Genomic DNA, 27,064 nt, shown 5'->3' with positions numbered 1-27,064 from the left:
TAGGGCACCAAGCATTAGTGATTGTCTGTAGGGCACCAGTCCTTAGTGATTGTCTGTAGGACACCAAGCATTAGTGATTGTCTGTAGGGCACCAGTCTCCTTAGTGAGTGTCTGTAGGGCACCAAGCCTCAGTGAGTATCTGTAGGCACCAAGCCTTAGTGTCTGTCTTTAAGGCTCCAAGCCTCAGTGATTGTCTGTAAGGCACAAAGCCTTAGTGATTGTCTGTAGGCTTAAAGCCTTAGTGATTGTCTGTAGGGGGCATCTGATGAGTCACTGAGTGATGTAATCGATAGGGCAGAGCCTGATACGGAAGCGAGATTAGCGTACAGGATGGATTGGCAGCGGCGAGGCACGAGACGCTAGAGCTTGCCACCGAGCGCGCGGCAGAGGTGAAGCAGATTGGAGAGGGACATTGAGCCTGCCAGCCTGGCCAACATACGGGGGAGAGCCTGTTTAATAAATTACTCTACGTCTACACAAAAACCCTGGAATATGTGAGTGTGAATCGATTTTATACTAATAAACTTTTTTAGCGGTATTGCACTATGTGAGATATTTTCATTAAGGTATGGATGACAAGAGCATTGTAAGAGATATGAAGCAGGACCTGGATTGAAGAACTAGAAAGTTGCCAGAGTGGTGGGGGACGACCCAGGAACAGTCCCAAGGCCTAGAGAGACCCCTGTTTGGGTCAGCATCCACGGTGAGTGGCACACAAAGGGTGTGGTGGTGGCCTGTCCTCATATGAAGAGCTGCTGTTGGGCTGACTTCAGATAGGAAAGCTGCTGAAGCATAGAATGGGAAGAGTTTTATCAGGGAATGGTAGAACAAACAGCGCTGTGCGCCAGCTGCATCTGCTTCCAGTGAAATTTATTGACAGATATACATACAGAAGTCAATCCAGGGGGGTAATAGGTCCTATTACCCCCTTGGCTTGACTTCTGTATGTATATCTGTCAATAAATGTCACTGGAAGCAGATGCAGCTGGTGCACAGCGCTGTTTCTTCTACCATTCCCTGATTGCAAGTTGTCTGGCTGGTGCACACTACATTTCCAGGGGGCAGATTGCTGGAGGTCAGCCCGCATCAAGTGCCAGCAGAAACCCTTTTTCTCCTTTGTATCGGGAAGAGTTTTATGCATTGGATGTGTATGGACATGGTTATGGACTTTGAGCTTGTGATAGCTCATTGTTGACTAGTAAAAGGGGTGCAACACATGTGTATTCAAAGCACCTGAACACCGTGAGCGCTACCTCCTGCTGGCTGTTAGAGTTGTCCCGAACATTTCGGCCGCAAACTTATTCGCACGAACATCGGCGGTTCGCGTTCGCATTGAAACGCGAACTTTATGTCGAGTTCGAAACGCCCCTATACTACATCATTGTGCTAAACTTTGACCGTCTACATCACAGTCAGCAGACACATGGCAGCCAATCAGGCTGCACTCCCTCCTGGAGCCCCCCTTATATAAGGCAGCTGCGTCGGCCATTATCTCACTCGGTGTGGCTGCAGTAATTAGAGAAGGAAGAGGAACCTGCTGTAGACATAGGGGAAGCTTAGTTAGGTTCTTGTAGCTTGCTCCTAGCTGATATTTGTTGCTGAAAAGCACCACAAAAAGAGCTCTTTTCAGAGCTAATGTTCTTGTGAAGGTTGTTTTTTTTTGTGTGCCACTGACACTGCATTATACAGCCCTGTGTGTCGCAGCTGGCCCTTGATAATTGCTATACTGTGCAAGGCCCAGCACATTCAGTGCCTACATTTTCACTGCACTTGTGTGTGTGACAGACAGCTGAACATGAGTAATACCAGTCCGACCGTGCATACCTGTTCATGTGCGTGACAACACGCAGTGTTATATAGTATTCCAGTCACTGCATAACTGTTCACTGCACCTGTGTGTGACAGCTGCACATTGTATTGTGTAATACCAGTCAGTGCATACTTAACCTGTGACTGACCGCACATTGTATTATATACCAGCAGTCAGTGCATTCATTTTACTGCACCTGTGTGGCTGCACATTGTACTACCAGCAGTCATTGCAACCTTCTAACCGCACATTGTTGTATCAGCAGTCACTGCAACCTGTTCACTGCACCTGTGTAACCACTCATTGTTGTACGAGCAGTCATTGCAACTTGTTCACTGCACCTGTGTAACCACACATTGTTGTACTAGCAGTCACTGCAACCAACCTGTTCACTGCACCTGTGTAACCACACATTGTTGTACCAGCAGTCACTGCAACCTGTTCACTGCACCTGTGTAACCACACATTGTTGTACCAGCAGCCACTGCAACCTATTCACTGCACCTGTGTAACCGCACATTGTTGTACCAGCAGTCACCTGTTCACTGCATCTGTGTAACCACAAATTGTGGTACCCGCAGTCACTGCAACCTGTTCACTGCACCTGTGTAACCGCACATTGTTGTACCAGTAGTCACTGCAACGTGTTCACTGCACCTGTGTAACCACACATTGTTGTACCAGCAGTCACTGCAACCTTTTTACTGCACCTGTGTAACCGCACATTGTTGTAACATCAGTCACTGCAACCTTTTCATTGTACCTGTGTAACTACACATTGTTGTACCAGCGGTCAACTTTTCACTGCACCTGTGTAACCGCACATTGTATTAGTCAAGTCAATGCACACCTTTCACTTCATCCCCCCAATATGGACAAAACAACAGGCAGAGCCAGAGGCAGGCCACCCGACAGGTCTGTTTGAGGTCGAGGTGGCCTGATTTCGCGTAGCCCTGGACCATAGTACAATGTTTAGAAGAAGGCACATGCCATTAACTCCCAAGATTTCCAGGAGGTAGTTGACTATTTAACACAGAACACCTCATCTTCCTCAGCTTCCGCACGGAACCCGTGAGATATCTTCCTCCGCAGCCACCACTGCACTACTACTAGCACCACATCTGCCCCATTTGACACTTCGCAGGAGTTATTTGGTGGGGAATTAACTGATTCACAGCCATTCTTGTTACAAGATGATAGCGCTAAGCATGTTACACCACCACCTCATATGTCTGAGTTAGCGCCAATATGGACCTAAGGTGTGAGGATGATGAATTACCTGTTGTTGGTGCAGTTTTGGAGGTGTCTGATACAAGCGAAGCTTTGGAGGATGATTATGATGATACTGCCATGGATGCCACGTGGAATCCTAATAGATGACAGTTCAGAGGGGGAGTCAGAGAGGAGTAGGAGGAGATGAGTTGCTGAAAGAAGCAGGGGGAGCTCGTCATCATCAGAAACAGCTGGTGTCAGTGTCCGGCGGCATGCATCGCCACCTATGGACAGCCAGCCAACATGCTCTTCAAGGTCAGCTGCTGACGCCACCACCAAAGTGCCATCATTCCAGGGCTCAGCGGTGTGGAGGTTTTTTTTGTGTGTCTGCCTCAGATGAGAGCAATGCCTTCTGTACTATCTGCGATCAAAGATTGAGTTGTGGAAAGACCAAGACCCGCGTAGGGACAACTGCCTTACGAAGGCACATGGAGAAAAATCACAAACGACAATGGGAAGACCACCTGAGGAAAAGCAGCAAACAAAGGCAAAGCCACCCTCCGCCTCCTCTTCCTCCTTCAGGTGCAACATCTTCTTCAGCCGCTTTCTCCCTTGCACCTTTACAGCCACCCTCCTCCACTCCGCCTCTCACCTTGAGCGGTCCTGCTCCTCTGCCTACAGCAGCCAGGTGTCCGTGAAGGAAATCTTTGAGCGGAAGAAGCCAATGTCTGCCAGTCACCCCCTTACCCGGGGTCTGACAGCTGGCTTGGCGGAACTGTTATCTCGCCAGCTGTTACCATACCGGCTGGTGGACTCTGAGGCCTTCCGAAAATTTGGGACACCGCAGTGCAAGATACCAGGCCGCAATTACTTTTCTCAAAAGGCGATACCCAAAATGTAGAAAGGCTAGTGGTGTTATCTCTGGCACACAGCGTTGGGTCAAGGGTCCATCCGACCATAGATGCCTGATCTGCCAAGCACAGTCAGGGGAGGTACATTGCTTATACGGCACATCGGGTCAACCTGGTGACCGCTGGCAAGCAGGGAGTATGTGGCTGTGTAGCGGACCTAGTTGTGACACCTCCGTGGCTTGCAGGCAGGCCTGCTGCCACCTGCTCTCCTCCTACTCCTCCTGCTACATCATCTACAACTACACACCCTCAGCTCCCCAGGGCCTATGTTGCATGCCAGGTACGACGGTGTCACGCCATCTTGAACATGTCTTGCCTTAAAGCCCAGAGTCACACTGGAGAAGCTCTCCCGGCTGCTCTGAAAAAAACAGGTGGATCAGTGGCTGACCCCGCACCAACTTGAGATCAGCAACGTAGTGTGTCACAACGGCAGCAATTTTATTTTGGCTTTGAGTTTGGGAAAGTTGACACATGTACCCTGCATGGCACATGTGCTCAATCTTATAATACAAAGATTTGTGTGCAATTACCCAGGCTTACAGGAGGTCCTGAAGCAGTCCAGGAAGGTGGTTGGGCATCTCAGGTGGTCCTACACGGCCATGGCGCACTTGGCCTATATTCAGTGTAGAAACAACTTGCCAGTGAGGCACTTGATTTGTGATAGCCCAACTTGCTGGAATTCAACTCTCCTGATGTTTGACCGCCTGCTACAACAGGAGAAAGCCGTCAATAAGTATCTGTACAACTACAGTGAAAGGACATGCTCTGGGGAGCTGGGGGTGTTATGGCTGAAGTACTGGACACTCATGTGTAATGCCTGCAGGCTCATGTGTCCGTTTGAGGAGGTGACAAACCTCCTGAATCGCAGTGAAGGCGCCATCAGCGACTTGATCCCATATGCTTTCTTCCTGGAGCGTGCCGTGCGTAGAGTGGTGGATTAAGCAGTAGAGGAAAGTGACCAGGAACAGGAGGAGGAGGAAGAGTTTTAGGAAACATCACCTGCGACATCATCAACACCTACGGCATCACAGAAGAGGGGAGAGGAGGAGGAGGAGTCGTGTGAGGAAGAGGCGTCAGATGAGGAAGGTGGGGTTTTTTTGAGGAGGCGGAAGAACAACCGCAGCAGGCTTTGCAGGGGGCTTGTGCTTCTCACCTTTCCCGTGGTATTGTTCGTGGTTGGGGGGAGGAGGAGAACTTACCTGAGATCACTGAGGAAGAGCAAGATGAGATGGCTAGTACGGCGGCATCCGACTTTGTGCAGATGGGGTCTTTCATTCTGTCCAGCCTGTTGAGGGACCCCCCGTATAAAAAAACTTAAGGGGAATGACCTCTACAGGGTGGCAACACTACTAGACCCTCGGTATAAGCACAAAGTGGCGGAGATGTTTCCAAATCACCAGAAGGCAGAAAGGATGCAGCACTTGCAGAACAAGCTGGCAACTATGCTTTACAGTGCGTTTAAGGGTGATGTCACAGCACAACGGAATAAAGGTGCCACTGTCAGCAATCTTTCTCCTCCTCCCATGTCCACGCAGGCAAGGACAGGATGCTCTAGCGATTTCATGGTGATGTCGGACATGTGGACATTCTTTAGTCCAACGTCTCGTCTTAGCCATTCCGGATCCACCCTCCACCAACGCCTCGACCGGCAGGTAGCCGACTACCTAGCCTTAAGTGTGGATGTAGACACTCTGAGCAGCGATGAACCCCTGGACTACTGGGTGCGCAGGCTTGACCTGTGGCCAGAGCTGTCACAATTTGCCATTCAACTTCTGTCTTGCCCTGCCTCAAGCGTCCTGTCAGAAAGGACCTTCAGCGCAGCTGGAGGCATTGTCAGTGAGAAGAGAAGTTGCCTAGGTCACAAAAGTGTTCAGTACCTCACCTTTATCAAATTGAATGAGGCATGGATCCCCGAGGGCTACTGCCTGCCCGAAGACTCAGTCAGTCCCCACACACAGGGTCTTTGCCTGCAGGCCGTTTGACTGCCTTCTCCGCCACCACCAACAGGGACCAGGACTCCAGGTGGATTCCTGAATTTTTAAGGCTAGCAGCGGCTGCTATAATAATTTTTCTGGTGCGTGTACATGCATGCCAAATTTTACTGGCTGCACTGCGGCTGCAACAGCAAAACAAAAGGCATGTACATGTGTCAATTCCCCTTCGTGATCGTTACCTTGCCGCGGTGAAGGGGCTTGTGTATCACAATGAAGCAATGACTGGCCAAATAAGTGTGTTGGGGTTGGGGGGCACACCTGACCCAAGTAGATAATAAGGTCGTTGCTTCATTGTGGACAGACCAAATTTGATCAGCTGGACACTCAGTCACTGTTGTTCTGTCCTTGAGCTACCTCAGCCCGATCATATGGGCTTGAAAACCGCCATGGCCTGCACTCTCACCATGGTGCGCACCAGTCCAGCACCGCCGTCACTACGCAAACAGCTGTTTGCGGTGCGTTACACAGAGAGTTTAGTCTGCCAGTGTGAAGCAGTACACTAATTACACTACCTGATTGATGTATACACATGCAAGATGTTTTCAAGCCCTTTAGGCCTCCAATTTAGCAATAAAATGTGATTTCTGCCCTTAAACCCTGCTGTGTGTAAAATCCGAATTTTTCCTCGGGACTTTTGCCATGTATCCCACTCCGCCATGCCCCCCTCCAGGTGTTAGACCCCTTGAAAAATCTTTTCCATCACTGTAGTGGCCACAATTAGTGTTTGTAGTTTTGAAGATTCGCCTGCCCATTGAAGTCTATGGCGGTTCGAATTGTTTGCGAACTTTTTTCAAGTGTTCGAGTTCGAGTTTTTAGAGGAGGCGAACTGGCGGTGTTGTCCCTATTTTATTTTTAGATCATATCCACAGTAATCCTAGCTGTGAGCGCATACCTCTCTGAAACAAAAAAAATGTAGCTAGATTTGTTTATTTAAAGGTCACCTGAAGTGAGAGGGATATGGAGGCTGACAGGTTTATTTCTTTTTAAACAATACCAGTTGCCTGGCATCCTGCTCATCTGTCATGCATCATTAGTGTCAAAATCACACATCTGAAACAAGCATGCGACAAAGACTTCAGTCAAACTTTGACCTTCATACTTGTTCAAGGTCTATGGCTAAAAGTGGAGACAGATGATCAGCAAGACAAGCCAGGAAATGCGGATTGTTTAAAGGGAAATAAATACTGTATGGCAGCCTCCATATACTGCTCAATTCAGGGGCTATATGCAATTCTCTTTTTCACCTGTGTTTTCTCCTAGGAGATAACTTTTCATCTTCGATTTTAAATAACTTTACAGCACTTTTCAACTACAAAAGTAGGTGAAAAGGTACTATCGAAATTATTTTGAGCATTATCTTGCTTTCTGGTGGCTTAAAGGGAACCAGAGAGGAACGCGCAAAAAAATAAATAAAAGGCTTTTATACATACCTGGGGCTTCTTCCAGCCCCATAAGCCTGGATCGCTCCCACGCCGCCATCCTCCAATCCTGTATCCCAGGTCCCGTCACTTCCGGCGGACGCGGCCAATTGTCCGCATCACAGCGGCTCCCTCCATACCCGTACGCATGCGGCTGCGCAGTAGGCAGCCTTATGCGTACTTGTATAGAGGGAGCCGCTGTGATGCGGACAATTGGCCGCGTCTGCCGGCCGACTGGCGGCCATGACGGGACCCGGTACCGGCGGATCCAGGCAGCAAAGGACGGCGGAGTGGGAGCGATCCAGGCTTATGGGGCTGGAAGAAGCCCCAGGTATGTATAGTATCTTTTTCCTGGGGCCTCTGGTTCCCTTTAAAAGGCATTTTATTCACGAGTTTAAAGAGGAGCTGTTAGGTATAAGGTCTCAGAGAAAATAAACACATATATCAGTAGCTAAATATTGGCTGTACTTACATTACATATGCATTTCACTGTCCACGTTTGTACTTCATAGAATTTTTATATAGTATATGCAGAGATTGATGCTCCTGACAGCTCATGGCAGGTTCCATGTTTGTCTGTCTCCTATGAAGCCAAATGTGTCGTCATGTCCTCCCTGCTTCCTGATCACAGAAAAGCTTGTACTGAATAACACTACTGTGCAGGGAATTTTAATTAGCCATGTGGCTAGGAACAATAGTGGACTCCTGCAGTGTACTCTGCCTGGAGATTTATCAGTGCTGTGCGCTGGACAGAGTTACATGCTGTTGTAACTTGACCCTGTAACTTCTCATTAGCAGCCGAGGGGAGGGCCCCAGAATGCTTTGCAGTATGCTTTGCAGTATGGTATGCTGCCTCTCGGCCTCTTAAGAGCTTGGGTCTAACAGCTTTGCTGATAAGCACACATCAAATGTAAGAGAGATTTTTAACTTCAGTATTGCCTTTTTGGCTTCCTTCTAAACTGTTTAACACAGGAGAATAGAGGTTTAACCACTTTACCCCCGGCGGTACGAATTTCTCCGTCCCTTTTTTCCCTCCTAAAAAACCAGGGACGGAGAAATCCGTACCTTCCGCGCTCCCGCCGCTGTCCGCGCTACCGCCGCTCGTGCGCGCGCACCCGCCGCTCGTGCACGCCGCCGCCCGCTTGCCCGGAAATAAATGAACGGGAAAATCCATTCCCGTTCGTTGATCTAAGCCCCCGCAATGATCTGCTGCTTCTTTCAGAAACAGCGCGATCATTGTGAGTCTCCCAGCCTCCTACTGCTTCCTGTAAGCGTCCTTCCGGTCGCTTACAGGTCGCATGTAAACATACTCACTGTGGCCATCTTGTGTCCAAATAGTAAACTACACCCTAATGCATTTTACACATACAAATAAATTGTTTTACATAATAAATTAACTCATTACCTCCCACACTCCCCAATTTATTTATTTTTTGTAATTTTAAAAAAAAATATATATATACAATAAAAAAAAAACATAAATAGTTAGTTACCTTAGGGACTGAACTTTTTAAATATGTATGTCAAGAGGGTATAACACTGTTACTTTATAAACTACGGGCTTGTAATTAGGGATGGACGCAAAACTGAAAAAAATGCACCTTTATTTCCAAATAAAATATTGGGGCCAAACATTGTGATAGGGACATAATTTAAACGGTTTTATAATCGGGAATAATGGGCAAATAAATTTCATGGGTTTTAATTACAGTAGCATGCATTATTTAAAAACTATAATGGCCGAAAACTGAAAATAATAATAATTTTTTCCCACATTTTTTCCTATTTTCCCCATTAAAACACATTTAGAATAAAATAATTCTTGGCATAATGTCCCACCTAAAGAAAGCCTAATTGGTGGCGGAAAAAACAAGATATAGTTCATTTCATTGCGATAAGTAATAATAAAGTTATAGACGAATGAATGGACGGAGCGCTGAAAGGTGAAAATTGCTCTGGTGGTCAGGGGGTAAAACCCCTCAGTGGTGAAGTGGTTAAATTAGCTTTTGCAGCCTGACAGTTACTCTTTAAAAATATCACCCAGGAGAAAACTCAGGAGAAAAAGTGAATTGCATATGGCCCCAGGTGTCCTTTCAATGCTCTAGTCTAAGTCATTTTATTTCCTTTTTGGTCAGGCTCAGAACTTTTCAATACGCTTCTGTTTAATGGCAGCTGCAGTTCGCATAGTCTCCACAAGGCTGTGATGTCACCTCTGCCAAGTGGAACAGAGAGGAAGCCATAGATGAAGAGGGAGGAAGTACAGAGGAGACATTGCTGGGACTGGCAGCAAAAGAGGTAAGAAGAGAGTATTTTATATTTACACCCAGTAAGCCCCTCCAATCACCTTCCCCATGACATTTCCCCCATTAGTAGCAGTTACTGCTTCACACAAAGTATATTAAACATATTTGAATGTAATTTCTCTAGCTAGGTATATGCATGTACTATGACATAACATTTTAGATATAGAGAGATTATACAATGTCAATATTTATCAATATGGCTCAAAAACAATTTTTTGTGATCCCTGTGGGTAACTGTTTACCACGATCATTGTACTGACATGGGTGTGGGGTTCTCAACTGTTGTGTTGTGCTGCAGGACCTACAATAGGATTGGCTGAGTTCTATACTACTTGACGGATTACTCATGGCCACGGCTAAGGGATGCAGCTGTTTGCTTGCAGCATGTCCTCCAGAAGTGCGATCTGGACTAAAACTCACTACAAGGATAGGCAGTGTTTCCCTGTGCAGCTCGCAAGTTGGGGAAAGTGCAAATCTGGATGTAGCGGAAAGCGGAGCCTTAAAGGACAACTGAAGAAAGTGATATGGAGGCTGACATATTTATTTCCTTTTAGTAGTAACTGAATCACACAACGGAAACAAGCATGCAGCTAATCTTGGCAGATCTGACATTGATGTCAGAAATACCTGATCTGCTGCATGCTTGTTCAGGGTCTACGGCTAAGAGTAGAGGCAGAGGATCAGCAGGATGTCAGGCAACTAATATTGCTGATTAGGAAATAGATATAGCAACCTCCATATCCCTCTCACTTCAGTTGTACTTTAAGGGTAGATAATTTCCCTTGACATGTGTACACTCTCCAGACCATCACCTGAAATGATTGATGAGTTGTGATTGGCTGGCTGCTTTAGGCTTTTTTAAAGTTTTCCCATGTCTTTGGTGGTATGTCTTTGCTTATGTGGAGTACACTAAATGTCTATCATCTGAGACAATAATTAAAGGGATCCTAAACTGAGAGGGATATTGATGTTTCCTTTTAAACAATACCAGTTGCCTGGCAGTCCTGCAGATCTCTTTGGCTGCAGTAGTGGCTGAATCACTCACCTGATGAGCAAGCATGCAGCTAATCCAGTCTGACTTCAGTCAGAGCACCTGATCTGCATGCTTGTTGAGGGGCTGTGGCTAAAAGTATTAGAGACACAGGATCAGCAGGAGAGTCAGGCAACTGGTATTATTTTAAAAGGAAAAATCGATATCGTTCTCAGTTCAGGTTGCCTTTAATGAGCATCCTAAGTGAAAATCTAGCCTTGTACAGGTGTCCAATGATTCTGTTCACTTTTCAGTATCCTACTGACTGGCCATTGTCATTCTGCTGACATCCCAGCAGCGGGTGGCCTTCCACTTGTCTTCCTTCCTCTCCTCTCCATAGAACAGTACAAGAAATAGCCGAGCAGCATGTCTGTACCACGATTATTCCTCAACTAAATATTTGCTAATGGTGGAGTTATTGCACATCTGTATGTAGCTTGAAGTACACCTGAATTAAGAAGGATATGGTGGCTGTTATATTCATTTCCTTTTAAACAATACCAGTTGTGGTGCTAGTCTACTTTAGGGGACCCAGCGGGAATCCTCATAGGGAAGTTGTCTAATCACACACCCTCTACAGCAGGAAGCGTTGTGATTGGCTGAATAGTGTAGGCATAGTTTACTACAACCTATTGGAAACCTAGCAGCTCAAAAGGGTGCCGCCCACCCAATCACAATGGCTACATTTCCCTATGAGGTTTGCTGCTGGGTTCCTTAAAGTAGACTAGCACCCCAGTTGCCTGGTTGTCCTGCTGATCCTCTGCCTCTTATACTTGTAGCTATAGACTCTGAACAAGCATGCTGATCAGGTGTTACTGACTGAATTAGCCACATGCCTGTTTCTGTGTTGTTTAAAAGAAAATAAATATGTCAGCCTCCATAGCCCTCTCAGTTCAGGTGTCCTTTAACTGCCTAACGATTACTCAACACCAATTGGCGTGAAATGCTAGTGGCGGAGATTGCTCTGCCATCAGTCTCCCAGCGGCGATCGCCGTTAGGAGACTAACTGTACAGCACAGCGATCTAAGGCAGCACTGTACTGGGGACAGCCATGTGACAGCCGATTGCTGTCATAGGCTGGCGGAGGGAGGGAAGGGAGAGAGTAAAAAAATAAAATAAAAGTAAAATACGTTTTTTGTTTTTTTTTTAAATAATGCAATAAATATTTACTAAAAAAAAAAAATAAAAAAAATAACATCCTGGGAGAAATTATAGTTCACCAACAGAAATCTCTGTTGGTGGGCAGAAAAGAGGGGGGGGGGGGTGGATCACTTGTGTGTTGAGTTGTACAGCCCTGCAGCGAGCCCATAAAGCTGCAGTGACCTATTTTGTAAAAAATAGCCTGCTCAGTAGGGGGTTTAAGACCGCGGTCCTCAAGAGGTTAAAGTGTACCTAAACTGAGATGTGACATGATGCGGTAAACATGGGTAGATATAGATGAGAATCTATGAATTGGGGTTGCAGGTATCGTTTTTTTTTATCTTGCAGAAAGTACAATTTTTGCTAGATGTTTTGGGGTCATAATTACCGGTAATTACAGTATAATTTAAAAATTTGTGCATGAAGGTGAGTTTTAATTCCTTCTCTGACTGCACAAACAGGTACAACTATCTCCCTCGGTTTATGTACCCATCCCTTCTCTGCCTACACAGTGCCCTCTTCCTGCACACGCAGCTGTTACTGTATTTGCTCTGCAGTTTATCCAGTTATGTCATGTGACAACATACTGCACAGGGCCTCCTGAACTTAGCCTCTAAATTTCATGCGTAGTGCCCTTCTCTCCCATCCCCACTGTCAGGGGCTTAGTAAACAAATCACCAAAGCTTTTCTTTAATCCTTTTTATATTTTAATAATATATGTAGCCCCCGGTGTATGTACATTAAAATACCTGTTACGCTGGCCGCTAGTGTCAGCCCAGTGTCTGCTGTATTTCCACGTGACTACCGGCATATAGCGTGCAGGTGACGATCTCGGGCCAGATACAGCAGAGGCATTTCTACCTTGTTTGCACAGCTCAGTACTCTTAAATACAATCTGATAATGCTGGCTGGCAAGCTTCTCAATCAGCAGCTAAATGAATCGAAAAACTTTAACCCTTGCAGTAACTTTGAAACCTCTCAAAAGGTTTTGCCTGTTAATTCTTTACTATGATTAATAATTTAGAGTACAGATTCAATTTGAGTGCAATCCCACTTTAAAAACTTCTACAACTAACCATGTCCCCCATCATCTGTGCTTTGCTGGGCTACTCCAGTGGTATATTACGTCTCTGCAATGCATCCTAGGCCATTCATAAGAGAGCATAGAGTCCACACAAACTTGCAGGTTTTTATCACATTATTATCCATCCACAGGTAGACCCGCCCTCTATGGATCACATGACCGTATCAACCAGAATGGACGAGGACGAGAGTCACATGACTGAGAGAATAATAGACCTTACACTGGAGATCATTTACCTGCTGACCGGAGAGGTGAGAAGGATTCTGGGACTGTTGTGTGACATCATTCTTACCTTTAATGATAAAACACACACCTAATAGGAGAATTTGGGGTATCGCAAAATCGAAATCTGCTGACTGGAGAGGTGGGGAGGATTCTGGGAGGTCACATGACATCACCCTCTGTTAAAGGGACTCTGTATTAAAAAAAATGCCCTGGGGGGGTACTCACCTTGGTAGGGGGAAGCCTCCGGATCCTATCAAGGCTTCCCCCATCCTCCTCCGTCCCATGGTGGTCTCTGTCTGCCCCTCTGAAGGCCTAGCCGACAGGCTGTGCCATACTTACCTTCCCCGGCTCCAGCGGGGCTGCTGTTGCTGCTCTCCGCTCGGAAATAGGAGGAAATAGCCGATCTCAGTCGGGTCCACTCTACTGAACAGGAGCAGACTTGCGCCTGCGCAGTAGAATGGACCCGACTGGGATCGGCTATTTCCGCCTATTTCGGAGCCGAGAGCCGCTACTGCGCTGGAGCCAGGAAGGTAAATATGTCATCCCCGCTGTTCAGGGTGCTTTATCGCTGCCGCTGTGGGACGGAGGAAGCCTTGATAGGATCTGGAGGCTTCCCCCTCCTGGGGTGAGTAACCCCTAGGGGTGTTTTTTTTTCTTAATACAGATTTTTTTTTTAAGAAAGCATACACCTGAGTATAGAATTGAGGAAGATTCTGGTCTGGGTAAGCTTCAAGGCATAACTGTATCTTTATTAACCCCAAATCCATTAAATAGATTACCCATATCTTCTCGCCCCCAACACTTACCCTTTAACCTGCTGTGCATGGGGGATGTAGATGAGCTCTACAGGCTCTGCCAGGAGGAGTACACTTGAAATGACTGCAGCCATATATTGGCTTAGGGTGAAGCCGAAAGAGGGCTCACCCTGCTGCAGGCAAACGCCAGGGTGGCAATAATGCTATTCCCTCAACTTGGGAGCAATATGTCTTTTGAGCACCATCTATTGCCAGAGGTTGAATGACCTTTTTTTCTTTCTATTTTGAACTCCAGCTATCACCAGCGTCCGTATTAGTTACTGAGCACTGCTATAGCTACAATTCTCTTTACAGCTTATGGCGGCACCACAATTAGCTGACTCGCCCAGGAGGTACTTGTGGGGTCTCTACCTCCTGGCACCAGGGCAAGGAGGTGACCCATTCATCAAAGGGCGGCAGGGCCAGCGCCAGCTCACTTGCTTTAGCTCAACCCTGCAATGCCACAGAGGCGCTTGGCCATGCTACAGAGTTTTTGGAGTTTCTCCATTTATTGCCTGATGAAGCTGGGTTGTCCCCGCAAAACGCATTGCAAAGTGAAGTGTTTTTACAATAAATGTTATTTTATGATATAAATAACGAATCCCAGTCTGATCTTGAGGGAGGTAAGTCTACTGCTTCCCCCTTTTAAACTGTTTTTAGATGCTTTTATCCTATTTTGGCACCTCTGTTTAAAGAAATTCTCAGCAGTGTATAGTCCACCCTTGATGGAGGAGTGTTACCCCATTCTTCTCCTGTCTACAGAGAGCGACTGCTTAGACCTGAGTGGGGTCAGTTTACAATCCTCCCCACCTGCAATTACAGTGGTTGCCTTTGCGGTAACCCTTGTTTGTGAGTATAACTCTTTCACATTGTGTAATATATTTCTGTACCTTAAAATACTACACTATATTGGGCTCTCGGTCTACACCTTTTTCTCATTTTACAAGCGTGGTGATGTAATACGCTATTGCATTGTGCCGAGGGAGACCAACATTTTGAGGGGCATGATACCGTGTCGGTATAGATCCAACAGGGGTGCAGGCCATGGGAGCCCATCAGCACCCATGTAGTGTTTATATTAGATGTTACCGGAGGGGGTCAAATTGTCGCACTTATTCCAACACTTTGATCTGATGCTGTGTCGGATTAAGGTGCCCATACACTGAGCCGATTAGCGGCCGATCGATTGAAATCGATTGACCGATCGATTGATCAATCGATCTGACATGCTAGAAAATCTAGGTCGATCTGTTGAGATTGCTTATCATTTTGCATTGGACCTAATGGAAATCTGATGGAAAAAAATTCCATCAGATCGATTTTCAATAGATTTCATACAGAAATCTGTTCCTAGTAAAAAATGTTCTTAAACACATCAGATAGATCAGAAATCTATCAGATGATCTATCTGCTGCTAATCTAACGAGTGTATGGCCACCTTTAGATCTGATGGGGAAGCCAGTGGCTATAATGCTCTTTGTTCGTCTCTCATCAGGAGCTGGGGAGAACACTACACTATATCAAATGACACAGTTGAAGGAGAAGGGTTAATGAAAAACAAGAGAGGTGGGGAGGATTCTGGGAGGTCACAACATCCCTCTTATCTTTGTTAAGGGGAAAGAGAACTGAGAGGAATCCCGAGACTGCCATCTTCATTCCCATATAAACCATGCCAGTTGCTTGCCTGTTAGTTGCTTTTGAGTCACACACCTGTAACAAGCATGCAGCCTGCATGCCCATTCTGGTCCAATGACTTAAAGGACAACTGTAACCTAGTAAAATAAAGAAGTTAGATACTCACTTAAGAGGAGGGAAGGCTCTTGATTCCTTAGAGCCTTCCCGTTCCTCTCTGCATCCCCTTGTTCCACCGCTGGGCACTCCCCCGGCTGCATCTTCTGGTCTCTGTGTACTTCTGAAGAAGAGCAGCTCAGTACTTGCACATGCTCAGTATGAAGTGCTCATCTTCAGAGACCTGAGTACCGTGGTCTACCGAGGCAAGCCAAAGGCCTCTTCGACATTAAGGTCAGAGGCTGGAACGGGGCCTGGTGACGGAACAAGGGGACGTAGAGCGGAATGGAAATGCTCTAAGTGATCCAGAGTGTTCCCTCCTCCTAGGTAAGTGTCCTACTTTTATTTTTTTTACTAGGTTACAGTTGTCACCTTGCAGCTCTGGGTCCCTGGTTCGAATCTGAGCCAGGGCGCCATCTGCATGGAGTCTGTATGTCCTACCCGTGTCTGTGTGGGTTTCCTCCAAGCACTCTGGGTTCCTTCCACATCCCAAAAACACACAGATAAGTCAATTGGCTTCCCTCTAAATTGGCCATAGACTACAATACATGGACTGCATGATACATACATAGACATTATACATACATAGTCACATAACTATGGCAGGGATTAGATTGTGAGTCTCTCTGAGGGACAGTGGAGTGACAAGTAATATACTCTGTACAGCACTGCGAAAGATGTCAATGCTATATAAATAATAATAGTTGTCCTTTAAAGAACCACTGTCGCAAAAAATTATAAAATGTAATATATATATATATATATATATATATATATATATATATATATATATAATGTACATTTCGGCCAGAATAAAATGCACTATAAATCATTTTTTTCCTATGTTGCTGTCACTTATATTAGGTAGTAAAAATCTGACAGATCTGATTTTGGACTAGTCCATCTTCTCATGAGATTCTCCGTAATGCCTTTATTCTTCATAAAAACACTTACTGGAAAGGATCTGTACACAGATTTCGGCCAGCTACCCTGCTCACTTGCACTCTAATTTGTCAGTTGGACTGAGCAACTACCATTCAGTAAGTGCTTTTGTAAATAAAGAAATAACTGAGAATCCCCTATGAAGAAATGGACTAGTCCACACCTAACAGATCTGTAAGATTTTCACTGCCTACGGTAAGTGACAGCAACATAGGAAAAATGTAACTTATAGTACATTGTACTCCATGATAAATGTACATTTATATGTATATATTTTAAATGTTTACCATTTGTCCTTTAGGGTGCATATACATACACAATTACTTCTGGGTGACTGTTCGGGGTCCAGTGCTGTACAAATATGTTGATAGTCTCTAGGCAGCATTGCATTCTGTTGCTATGTTGGGTTCAAAGGGATGACACGTCGCACAATGCAAAGCGGAGGAAGGAGGGGGGCTGGGGGGTGATTAACAATGCTCTTGCACACTACATGTGATTTTGATTCTAATTTGTGGTTTTTAATTGGATTTTAACATGCGATTCCGATTTGGGATTTTTAATCGTAACTGCCTGCTGCATTTTTTTGCATATTTCTTTTGATAGCATCCAGGGAAAATCGGAATCGCAAATTGGATGCAGTGTGCAAATCTTAATGAGATAATCCAGCAGTCTGAAACTGGGGTCGGGTGGGGCTGTTGTACACATTCTAGATTCTTGGCAGAGGTGACTTCAAACAGCTTCATCAGCCAAGAACCATCTAGTATATATATAAGGTGTCAGGCAAAACATGGGCACACAAGTCAGGCAACCAGCATTGTTTATCAGAGAATAAAGATGTCAGCCTCCGTAGTCTTCTAACTTCAGGTTATCTTTAAGAAAATATAGACCTGCTGGGAGAGGTGAGGAGTATTGTGGATAGATTACAAGGTGTCATTTTTCTCTTTGTTAATAAAACACACAACTGACAGGAAGGCTGATAGAGAAGTCAAGAGTGTGGTAAGGCATTTAGTGTTTATGATTACATATTATCCATCTTATACACAGGATTATGAAGTAGTGAAGAAGATGTCCAGCGACCTCTTATCGTCCAGCAGCTGTTTTCGTGGTCCATCCTCCATCGCAGAGATCCCACCTCACTCCATAACATGCCAGGGAAAGAACAAGCAAAAGATTTTGAAGGTCATAAACAAGATGATTGAGCTGCTGACAAGAGAGGTGAGCAGTGCTGGGAATTATGGAATGTTATCCAGTAAGAGTAACGGCTGTGCCTGGATGGTGACTAGAGATGAGCGAGCACAGTTTCGTAAGAAGTGACACTGTACCCGCATGTGTGCGAGGAGGCTGCGGTAGAGAGGGTTAGCTTACCTGTATGACCACCTCTTGCTGCTGCTCCCCATTCTACTGACACTTCCTATTTCTCAGTTAGAACTTCCTGATAATGACTGTATCATTATGTGTGTCAGGTTCCTATAAGGTGTCAGGACGTCACCATCTATTTCTCCATGGAGGAGTGGCAGTATATGGAAGGACACAAGGACCTCTACAAGGACACCATGATGGAGAATCAGCCGCCCCTCAAATCACCGGGTAAGAGGAGACTTTCATGTCTGGTAAAGGAGAGAGGAATACGGAGAGTCCACCTAGAATGCCCCCCTCCCCCCACCCAGATCCTGACAATCTCATAGAGACAGTGTTTTCAGTCTGTGTGTGTGTTTCCTACAGATGGGTACAGTAACACAAACCCACCAGAGAGATGTGCAGGTGCTTCCCAGGGTTGTCCACAGGAAGATCACACCATCCCCTGCATTGATCAGGTAGGTGGAAATGTGGATGCAAAACTCAAAAGTGACTTCAGTATGTGATTATGCTTTTCTAGGTACAGTACAATCCCTTTATGGTAAACTTACAAATTACCGGGTTATAAAGTTTACCATAGTACTGTACCTTAATTCAGTAATTGGGAGTCATTTTTTATTTTCAATGCTTCAGCAAGCACAGACAGCATCCAAGCTACATCAAAACGTACAGTGCTCAATACACAGGCATACAATAATCACCCAACAGCTTGCAGAGGAAGCATAGATCTCGCCAGTTAATGCAGATACAGCACTAATAGTGTGCTCCTCTGACCACATGTCTGTGCAGTCTGAATGATACTACAACACTGCAGCCATGCACAAGCAAGTCACAGTTAACAGGCAGTTCCCTCCGCAATCAGGCTGCAGCTTTCCCGGGAAGCATAGGGCTCACAAATTAATGTAGGTACAAGACTGATAGTGTGCTCCTCTGACCACATGTCTTTGCTGTCTAGGGGATACTGTAGTGTTGCAGCCATGCACAAGCAAGTCACAGATGACAGGCATTTCTCTCAGTAATCAGGCTGCAGATTTCCCAGGAAGCATAGGTCTCACCAGTAGATGCAGCTTGTGGTCTTTAGCCCATACATTGGCTAGTGCTTTTGAGGTAATCCACATTGGCCCAGAATAGTGTTCAGATAGAGAGCAGGCTACAAGCGGCTGCCAGCCTGCCCACCAATCATGGCTTATGGGTCTCCAAATGACATATGACGCATACACCCACCTAATTTACACTATAGCTAGATACAGATTACAGGGAGTCCACGATTTACAAACACCCAACATACGAACGATCCACCTATACAAATGGCCAGTTGACCTGTCACATTGACGTCATCATTGGGGGTCTCCCTGTCCTGTGCTTCCCCAGCCCTGTGCACAGTACAGAGTATCATGCCCAGTGCATGTCTTGCCTGCTCCAGGGGCACCTCCACAGAGAGCAGCCTCTTCTCACTCTCATGGTTCCCCCTAGTGCCAGCTTCTCCTGCATGTCTTGTGTAATGATGCAATCAGGAGAAGCCAGGACTAGGGGCATCGGTGAGGGTGAGAGGATGTTGCTTATCTCTGGAGGTGCCCAGATCAGGTGAGACGCACTGCTGTTTCCACTGCACATACACTGCGCTGAGGGAGAGCAGGAGGGGAGGGAGACGCAAGAGAAACAAGGGGGGCATAACAAGGTACAAGGGGAACACAAGAGCAAGGTGGACATAATGAGACACAAGAAGAATAAGGGGACATAACGAAGAACAATGGTGCACAAGGTGGGCATAAGGGGGACACAGGAGGCACAAGGGGGACAAAAGAGGCACAAGGGGGACAAAAGAGGCACAAGGGAGACACATGAGGCACAAGGGCAGCAGAAGAGGCACAAGGGGGACAGATGAGGCACAAGGGCAGCAAATGAGGCACAAGGGGGACATATGAGGCACAGGGGGAGCAGAAGAGGCACAAGGGGGACATATGAGGCACAGGGGGAGCAGAAGAGGCTCAGGGGGACACAGTGGAGGTACAGGGGGACAGAGGTGACACAGAAGAGAACACTGGAGCTACAGGAGACAGAGATTGTGCAGTGTTCCAACTTGAGAACGGATTTAGGTTAAGAACGGACAGGCATCCCTAATCTTTAACTAGGGACTACCTTTACTGCAGGGGCCAAAAACTGGTTCACTGTAACTGAAGTTCTATTGTATCCGGGTTTTTTATACCAGGCATTACTCCCATATACTTATAAGGGTGCTTGGCCGGAGCCTAGACACATAGTTTACTATACTTTAAGCTCTACTAATGAGTTTACCATAATGAGATTATACTGTATTGTTAGTGTTGTTAGTCACATGTATTCTGTTTACCTTTATTTTGTCCATTCAGGCCACGGAATTAACTGATGTGAAAATTAAAGTGAAGATGGAAGAAGAGGAGATGATGGATGATGAGCAGTCCCTGGAAGAGAGTGACATGATTGTGACAATTAAAGTAGAGGAGGAGTCTGCGGATACCAGCACAGGTCAGTAAGAGAATTATTATTATTATTATTATTTATTTATAAAGCGCCAACATATTCCATGGCGCTGTACAATGTAAGAAAACAAACAAGGGATACATAATGATACACATGATATACATGATAGACAATGATATACATCAAATATAAACACTGATACAAGATACAGCACTGCTGATTACAATTTGATTTAACATGATGACTAAAATGTATAAATGTCTAACAGTGTGCAAGCAATTAAATTAATAACAGTCCATAACAAAAAAGGGTGAGAGCCCTGCCCTTGCGAGCTTACAGTCTAAAGGAATGGGGTGGAAACAAGAGGTGGGGATGTATACAGTTTATGTACAGGTAGTGCGTAATTAGGTTATTTAGTGGGTGCATGGCCTAAGCTAGAGAATATGCTTGTCGGAAAAGGTGGGTTTTGAGGGAGCGTTTAAAGATTTCAAAGGTGGGAGAGTGGCAGATGTGTTGTGGAAGGGCATTCCAGAGGAGGGGTGAGAATAAAAGGTAACCAGCCATTCAGTTCATTTATATGTTACAATGGAAACCTCACAGAGATAAACCTCTGCTATAGCACACCTATGGCGTATTAACTGTACAGACTAATATAATCCAGCTAGCAAACACTGTTTCAGGTTGATCAGGCTTTTATCAGTGCAAGACATGGATTGGGTAGGGCAGTAAGAGCAGGGCTTGTAATAGAGGGAAGTGCCATAGGCCAACCAGTAAAGAACCATTAGGAACCATTATAGCAATAATCATGGCCGGGACTAAGTCCTCCAGCACTAGAGCCCCTCCATTGTACCAGCCTAAGTATAGGTAAGGTATAGGTAGCCAGATGTGCCCAAGTATTAGGTAGCCCCCTCCCCAGTTAAGATAGGAAGATGAGCTCCAAATAGTGCCAACCCAACAACATCTCAGTTGTCAGCTTATTTTGGGCAAAACTAGAAAATGTGCTCCAACATACCGACACACTCACACGACCTCCGGCGCTGATCTGAGACCTCTGGGTAAATAGCATGAAGGTAGGCTGGAGTGCAGTACCACCAGAATAGCAGCTTATATATCTTTTCATTAATAGATGTAAAGTATAGCAGCGTTTTCCCAGATCTTTCACCATTGGGCTATAGCAAGGGACCGAGACAGGGCACTTTCCCATTTGCACATGTACAGTACTTATGCTTAACAAAAGAATTCAACAATGCTAGATAAATCAAATCATAGCATATGGAGATTTGGCCCTTTTGCCTATCAGTGTTTGCTATTAAAAGATCAAATGATGAGGGAGGGGGGAATCGGGGGGGAATCAAGCATAGTGCCATATTTGGAGATAATCAAATAGTCTATCTGAAGTAACCAAATGCTGGATCATATGTGGCCAGTGGGAGCGGACAGTGTAGTGTCTGCTCTGATGGTCCGTTGTGGTCTGGCTGTAGCCTGGGCAGACGTATTACCCTCATAGGTTTTATGGGGGAATGCATCTGCCTTCCCGGGATTATCGTGGAGTGCACAGAAGTGCGGCCCGCTTACCACAATGGATGTCACGGATCCGTTGCAGGCTGACAAGTGTGAACGGCTCCTGTTTATAAAATGAAGAGCCGTTCACTGTCAGCTTAGCGATGGGTGGAGAACGAACAAAAAATTTCCGTTCTTAGGTCAAGTGGGAACACAGCCGTAAAGGGACAAATCGGTAGCTTGGATTGTACCTAAGTCTTGTAGATTATGTATACCATATCCAATCCATATCTTCTGAAACTGTGGGGGTCTGTATTTTGTTGTTGTTGTTGTTGTTGTTGTTGTAATGGTGGTGGATATCTGATAACTATTCATATAGAGGTGTTAGAGCAGTCCCTAGTTCTCCAAATCCATAAAAGTTTGATATTTTTCCAACATACATTATTTGTGTTCTTCTGTCCTCAGAAGATCTTGGAAATACCTCAGAGGAAGACCTTCTTCTGTCTCCAGATGATGCTGCAGAAGATAATGGCATCACACAATCTTCTCCAGGAGGAACCCCCATTGTTAGAAATACACATCACAGACTTTACCGGCAAGATGAAACCAGAGAACCCTCTGCTTTTGAGGAATCTTTTAACGGACCACAAAGTATTTCCGTAGATGTACATCCACCATATCACACAGATCCATCTGTTTCTGAGAAACCTTCCACCAGTCAGACAAGTACCTTTAGATATGGAGGTGATGAGATATTTCCAGGTTCTTCTGAGGCTGAAAACTTCTTTAGACCAGAATTACATTTTCTACAGTCAGAAATGTACACGGGGGAGTATCAGTTTCCATGTTCAAAATGTAGCAAATGTTTTGTGCTGAAATCAGAACTTCTTAGGCATGAACAAAGTCAACATGGAGCTCTGGCCTACTTCTGTCCAGAGTGCAAGAAGCCTTGCAGAGACAAGTCCATGCTGGCCCGACATCTAAGGACTCACACGGACGAGAGGCCGTATTTGTGTCCAGAGTGTGATCAAAGCTTTAAACAGAAAACCCATTTGACAAGACATCTCAGAGTCCATGCTGAGGAACCTTTCAAAGCCCTTGGTGGCGAGAAGCCATTCTCCTGTCCAGAGTGCTGGAAATCTTTTAAACGGAAATCAGAGCTCCTTGCCCACCAGAGAAGTCACCCAGGTGAGGGGTCTTATAATTGCTCAGAATGTGGGATGTTCTTCACTTACGAAGGAGAGCTTCTTATACACCAGAGAAGTCACACCGGCGAGCGACCATTCACCTGTACACATTGCAATAAGTGCTTCATTCACAAAGGAGACCTCGTGCGGCACCAGAAAATCCACTCGGGTGAGCGGCCTTTCTTGTGTTCCGAATGTGGGAAATGCTTCATTCACAAAGGAGACCTTCTCAGGCACCACAAAATTCACACGGGCGAGCGGCCTTTTTCCTGTACCGAATGCGGGAAAGGCTTCATACAGAAAGGACATCTTCTTAGACATTGGAGGATTCACACTGGGGAGTGTCGGTTTTCATGTTCAGAGTGTGGGAAATGTTTTAAGCAGAATGTACATCTAATCAAGCATCTGAAAACACACAACTGCTGATGCCTGCCACATATGTATGTTTGTTGCATTTTTGCTTTTCTTTTTTTATTTATTGAAATGTAATAGTACTACTGTAATAACCATCCACTTATATGCTGTGATTGGAGTTTTATATTCTGCTTTTTTTTAGATATCTTAACCTTTTGCTGACCACGTCACGCCGATGGGAGTGGCCGCGGCGGCAGCCCCAGGACCGCCTAACGCCGATTGGCGTAAAGTCATGGGTCTCTGTTTGTTTTGAATGAGATCGCTGCGCGCGCTGCGCATGCATCTCATTCTCGGAGGGCGGAGCTCCGCCCCCTCTTCAGTCTCCGAGCAGCAGACTGTTAGACGGCGTAATCGCCGTCTAATTACCCGTATAGCGCTGCGATCAGCAGCAGCGCAGTACTGGGGACAGCCGTGTGACACGGCTGTCCCCTCCTGAGCCACAGAGGTGATCGGCTGTCATAGGCTGATCACAGGGATTGGCCGGCGGAGGGAGGGAGGGGGGTATACAACAGGGGAAAAAAAAAACACTTTTTATTTAAAACAACCCAAATAAACAAACCCAAATAAACAAACAAACACTGGGGGGGCGATCAGACCCCACCAACAGAGAGCTCTGTTGGTGGGGAGAAAAGGGGGGAGGAATCACTTGTGTGCTGTGTTTTGCGGTCCTGCAGCTTGGCCTTAAAGCTGCAGTGGCCAATTTAATGAAAATGTGCCTGGTCTTTAGGGGGTTTAACACAGCAGTCCTCAAGAGGTTAAGGACTCCAAACCAGGTGTGTGGAGTCGGTACAAAAATCATCCGACTCCAACTCTGACTCCTCAGTTTATGAAACTGCCGACTCCAGGTACCCAAAAATTGCTTTGACTCCGACTCCGCAGCCCTGCCCCAAACATGAGATCCTCCAGCAGTAATTCATGGTCAGATTTCTGCCTACTCTTGGTGGTTTCCTTCCACCTCAGGGTTCTCCTTCTGCCTTGGTTTCTTTTCTTTTTTTTTTCTGCCACCTTGAGGTATTAAAGAGGCACTGTAGTGGCATATAGTAGAATATAGTAAATTATTTAGAATAGCCACTTTTACAATTCTGTTTTGACCATCAGAAACACTTCCTATATCTATATATTTCTGTATATTGGTATTTAGCTCCGCCCTCCCATTGAGGTCACAGCCTAGGCTGTTTAGCTATGCGGAATTCTTTTCCTAGAGCATTCTGGGAGACCAGGGCCCAGATGCAGTTTACTTTTTCTCCTGAGTTTTTTCCTAGGTGATATTTTCACACTTGGTCATAATATGCATTTTAACCTCCTTGGCGGTAATCCCGAGCTAGGGTCGGGGCGGAAAACCGCAGCTCAGAGCGGTAATCCCAACCTGTGCTCGGGTGGCCGCAGAGCAATGCACGCAGCAGGCATTCCTACATACCTCCCAGGGGATCCCGACGTCGGCCGCCATTCTTCTTCCACTCCCCTGAGGCTCTACTTCCTCCTGGTGAGATCGCCGGCTGTCGTCATGACGACAGCCGGCAATCTCACTTTATAATTGCAGCGCCACTCGGAGGATGGAGGTAAAACTACAGCGCTGGAGCTGGGGAGGTGAGTGATTGCTGGGCTGCTTCAGATCTCCCTGGCAGCATGATTTTTTTCCGGGTTTTAGGGTCTGAAAGGGTGCAAAAAAAATTGCACCGTTTTTAGACCCTAAAATCCAGAAAGAATCATAACATCAAGTGGGTTAAACCACTAGCAAGCAAGAATATATTTAAAATCATTTTGACAGTATTTTTTCACCAACTTTTGGGTACTTTTTAAATTATAAAATGCTGAAAAGTTTGTTGTTGTTGTTGTTGTTTTTTTTTAAAGAGAAGATGAAAATTATCTCCTAGGAGATAACTCAGGAGAAAAAGTTAATTGCATATGGACCCCCAAGTGTTGTTTCTGTTGACTTTGGAACAAACAGTAAACAAACATTCTGCAGAGCAGCAATAATGTAAACAATATTTATTATGTTATATTCAGTACAGTTCCTCTTTAAAGAGACACTGAAGCGAAAAAAAAATTATTATATAATGAATTGGTTCTGTAGTACGGATAATTACTAGAACATTAGTAGCAAAGAAAATATTCTCATATTTTTATTTTTAGTTATATAGTTTTTTTTATAACATTGTATCATTCTCTAATATTTGCAGTTTACACACTACTCAGCATTCTAAATGATTTTACAGAGCAGCCCAGTGACCTATTGACCTGTCCTCTGGAGAGAAAAATAAATTACAGTGACTGACAAACTTGAGAAGACAGAGCTCTCCGCGACTTTGAAAGTTGTGGACCTCAATGGCTCTTTTGCATAGATAACAACTGGAGCTTCTCAACTCTTCCTGTATTGGAAACATTATTAGACTTATGTCTCTGCTCCTAATGTTTTATTTCTTAGCTATACTACACATACAAATCATTATATCATATATATATATATATATATATATATATATATATATATATATATATATATATATATATATATATATATATATTTTCGCTTCAGTGTCTCTTTAAATATATCCCCAGGGAAGACTGATGTTTCTGTGTAGTGGGGTGACAAGTGTGAGGAAGTCAGGAATGTCAACGTCTAACCCACAGAGTTCCATTAGGGGATGAAAAACATGGGCAGAAACAAACCTTAAAGTACACCTGAAGTGAGAGGTGTATGGAGGCTGCCATATGTATTTCCTTTTAAACAATACTAGTTGCCTGACAGTCCTGCTGATCTCTTTGGATGCAGTAGTGTCTGAGTCGCACACCAGAAACAAGCATGCAGCTAATCTAGGCAGACTTCAGCCAGAGCACCTGACCTGCTTGTTCCAGATCCATGGCTAAAAGCATTAGAGGCAGAGGATCAGGATGACAGCCAGGTAATTTGCATTGCTTAAAGGGAAATAAATGTCAGCCTCCATATCCCTCTCAGTTCAGGTGTGCTTTAAATGATGAAATGTGCATCTGTTCTTTTCAGCCTTGTTAAGTTTCTTTTCTTTCCTTTTTTCTTATACACTTCTAAATCATTTCATTAAGGCTGTGCCCAATATCTCAGTGATTACCTGGTCCAGCCCTCCAGACTTCTGACACCCATGTTAAGTGGCTGCTGGATTTATTACAGTGGTGGCATGCATTGTATACTTATCTTGCTCAAAATAATGGGATGGGAGCTTAGAATCTACAGAACTGTGGATGGTTCCTTATGACCCAGAGCTTATCAGCTCCACCCAGAGGCCATTACTGTGGCTGACAGTATGTAGCAGCCTGAGATCACTGTCTCATCCCTAGCATGATACAGTTGCAGAGCCTGCCTACTGGCTGCACACACAGTCCCTCCTCCTAGATGCCATAATTTGAAGATCAGATGTACTGTGATCATGTGACCGGAACAGCCCTCCCAAGTCATTGAGGGGCCCTCTATGCTACACAGCCCCCCTCCCCTTCGCTCCTGAGGTGATTGGTCAGTGGTAAA

General features: G+C 45.3%; 1 protein-coding gene across 1 annotated transcript; it reads left to right on the top strand.

Moving 5' to 3' along the window:
• The first annotated feature begins 623 nt into the window (after positions 1 to 623).
• On the top strand, positions 624 to 26,007 carry LOC137535117 (zinc finger protein 436-like). The gene is made up of 8 exons (XM_068256923.1): positions 624 to 703; positions 9,518 to 9,640; positions 13,034 to 13,153; positions 17,696 to 17,866; positions 18,115 to 18,238; positions 18,374 to 18,465; positions 20,377 to 20,512; positions 22,433 to 26,007. The coding sequence occupies exons 3-8, from the start codon at positions 13,049 to 13,051 to the stop codon at positions 23,578 to 23,580; spliced, it is 1,776 nt and encodes a 591-aa protein (XP_068113024.1). The 5' UTR covers positions 624 to 703; positions 9,518 to 9,640; positions 13,034 to 13,048; the 3' UTR covers positions 23,581 to 26,007.
• Positions 26,008 to 27,064: the final 1,057 nt, after the last annotated feature.

This window comes from Hyperolius riggenbachi, chromosome 10, assembly GCF_040937935.1.
Source record: "Hyperolius riggenbachi isolate aHypRig1 chromosome 10, aHypRig1.pri, whole genome shotgun sequence".
NCBI classification, from domain to species: Eukaryota; Metazoa; Chordata; class Amphibia; order Anura; family Hyperoliidae; genus Hyperolius; species Hyperolius riggenbachi.
The sequence above is the reverse complement of the archived record's forward strand: the minus strand, read 5'-3'. Positions and strand labels throughout refer to the sequence as shown.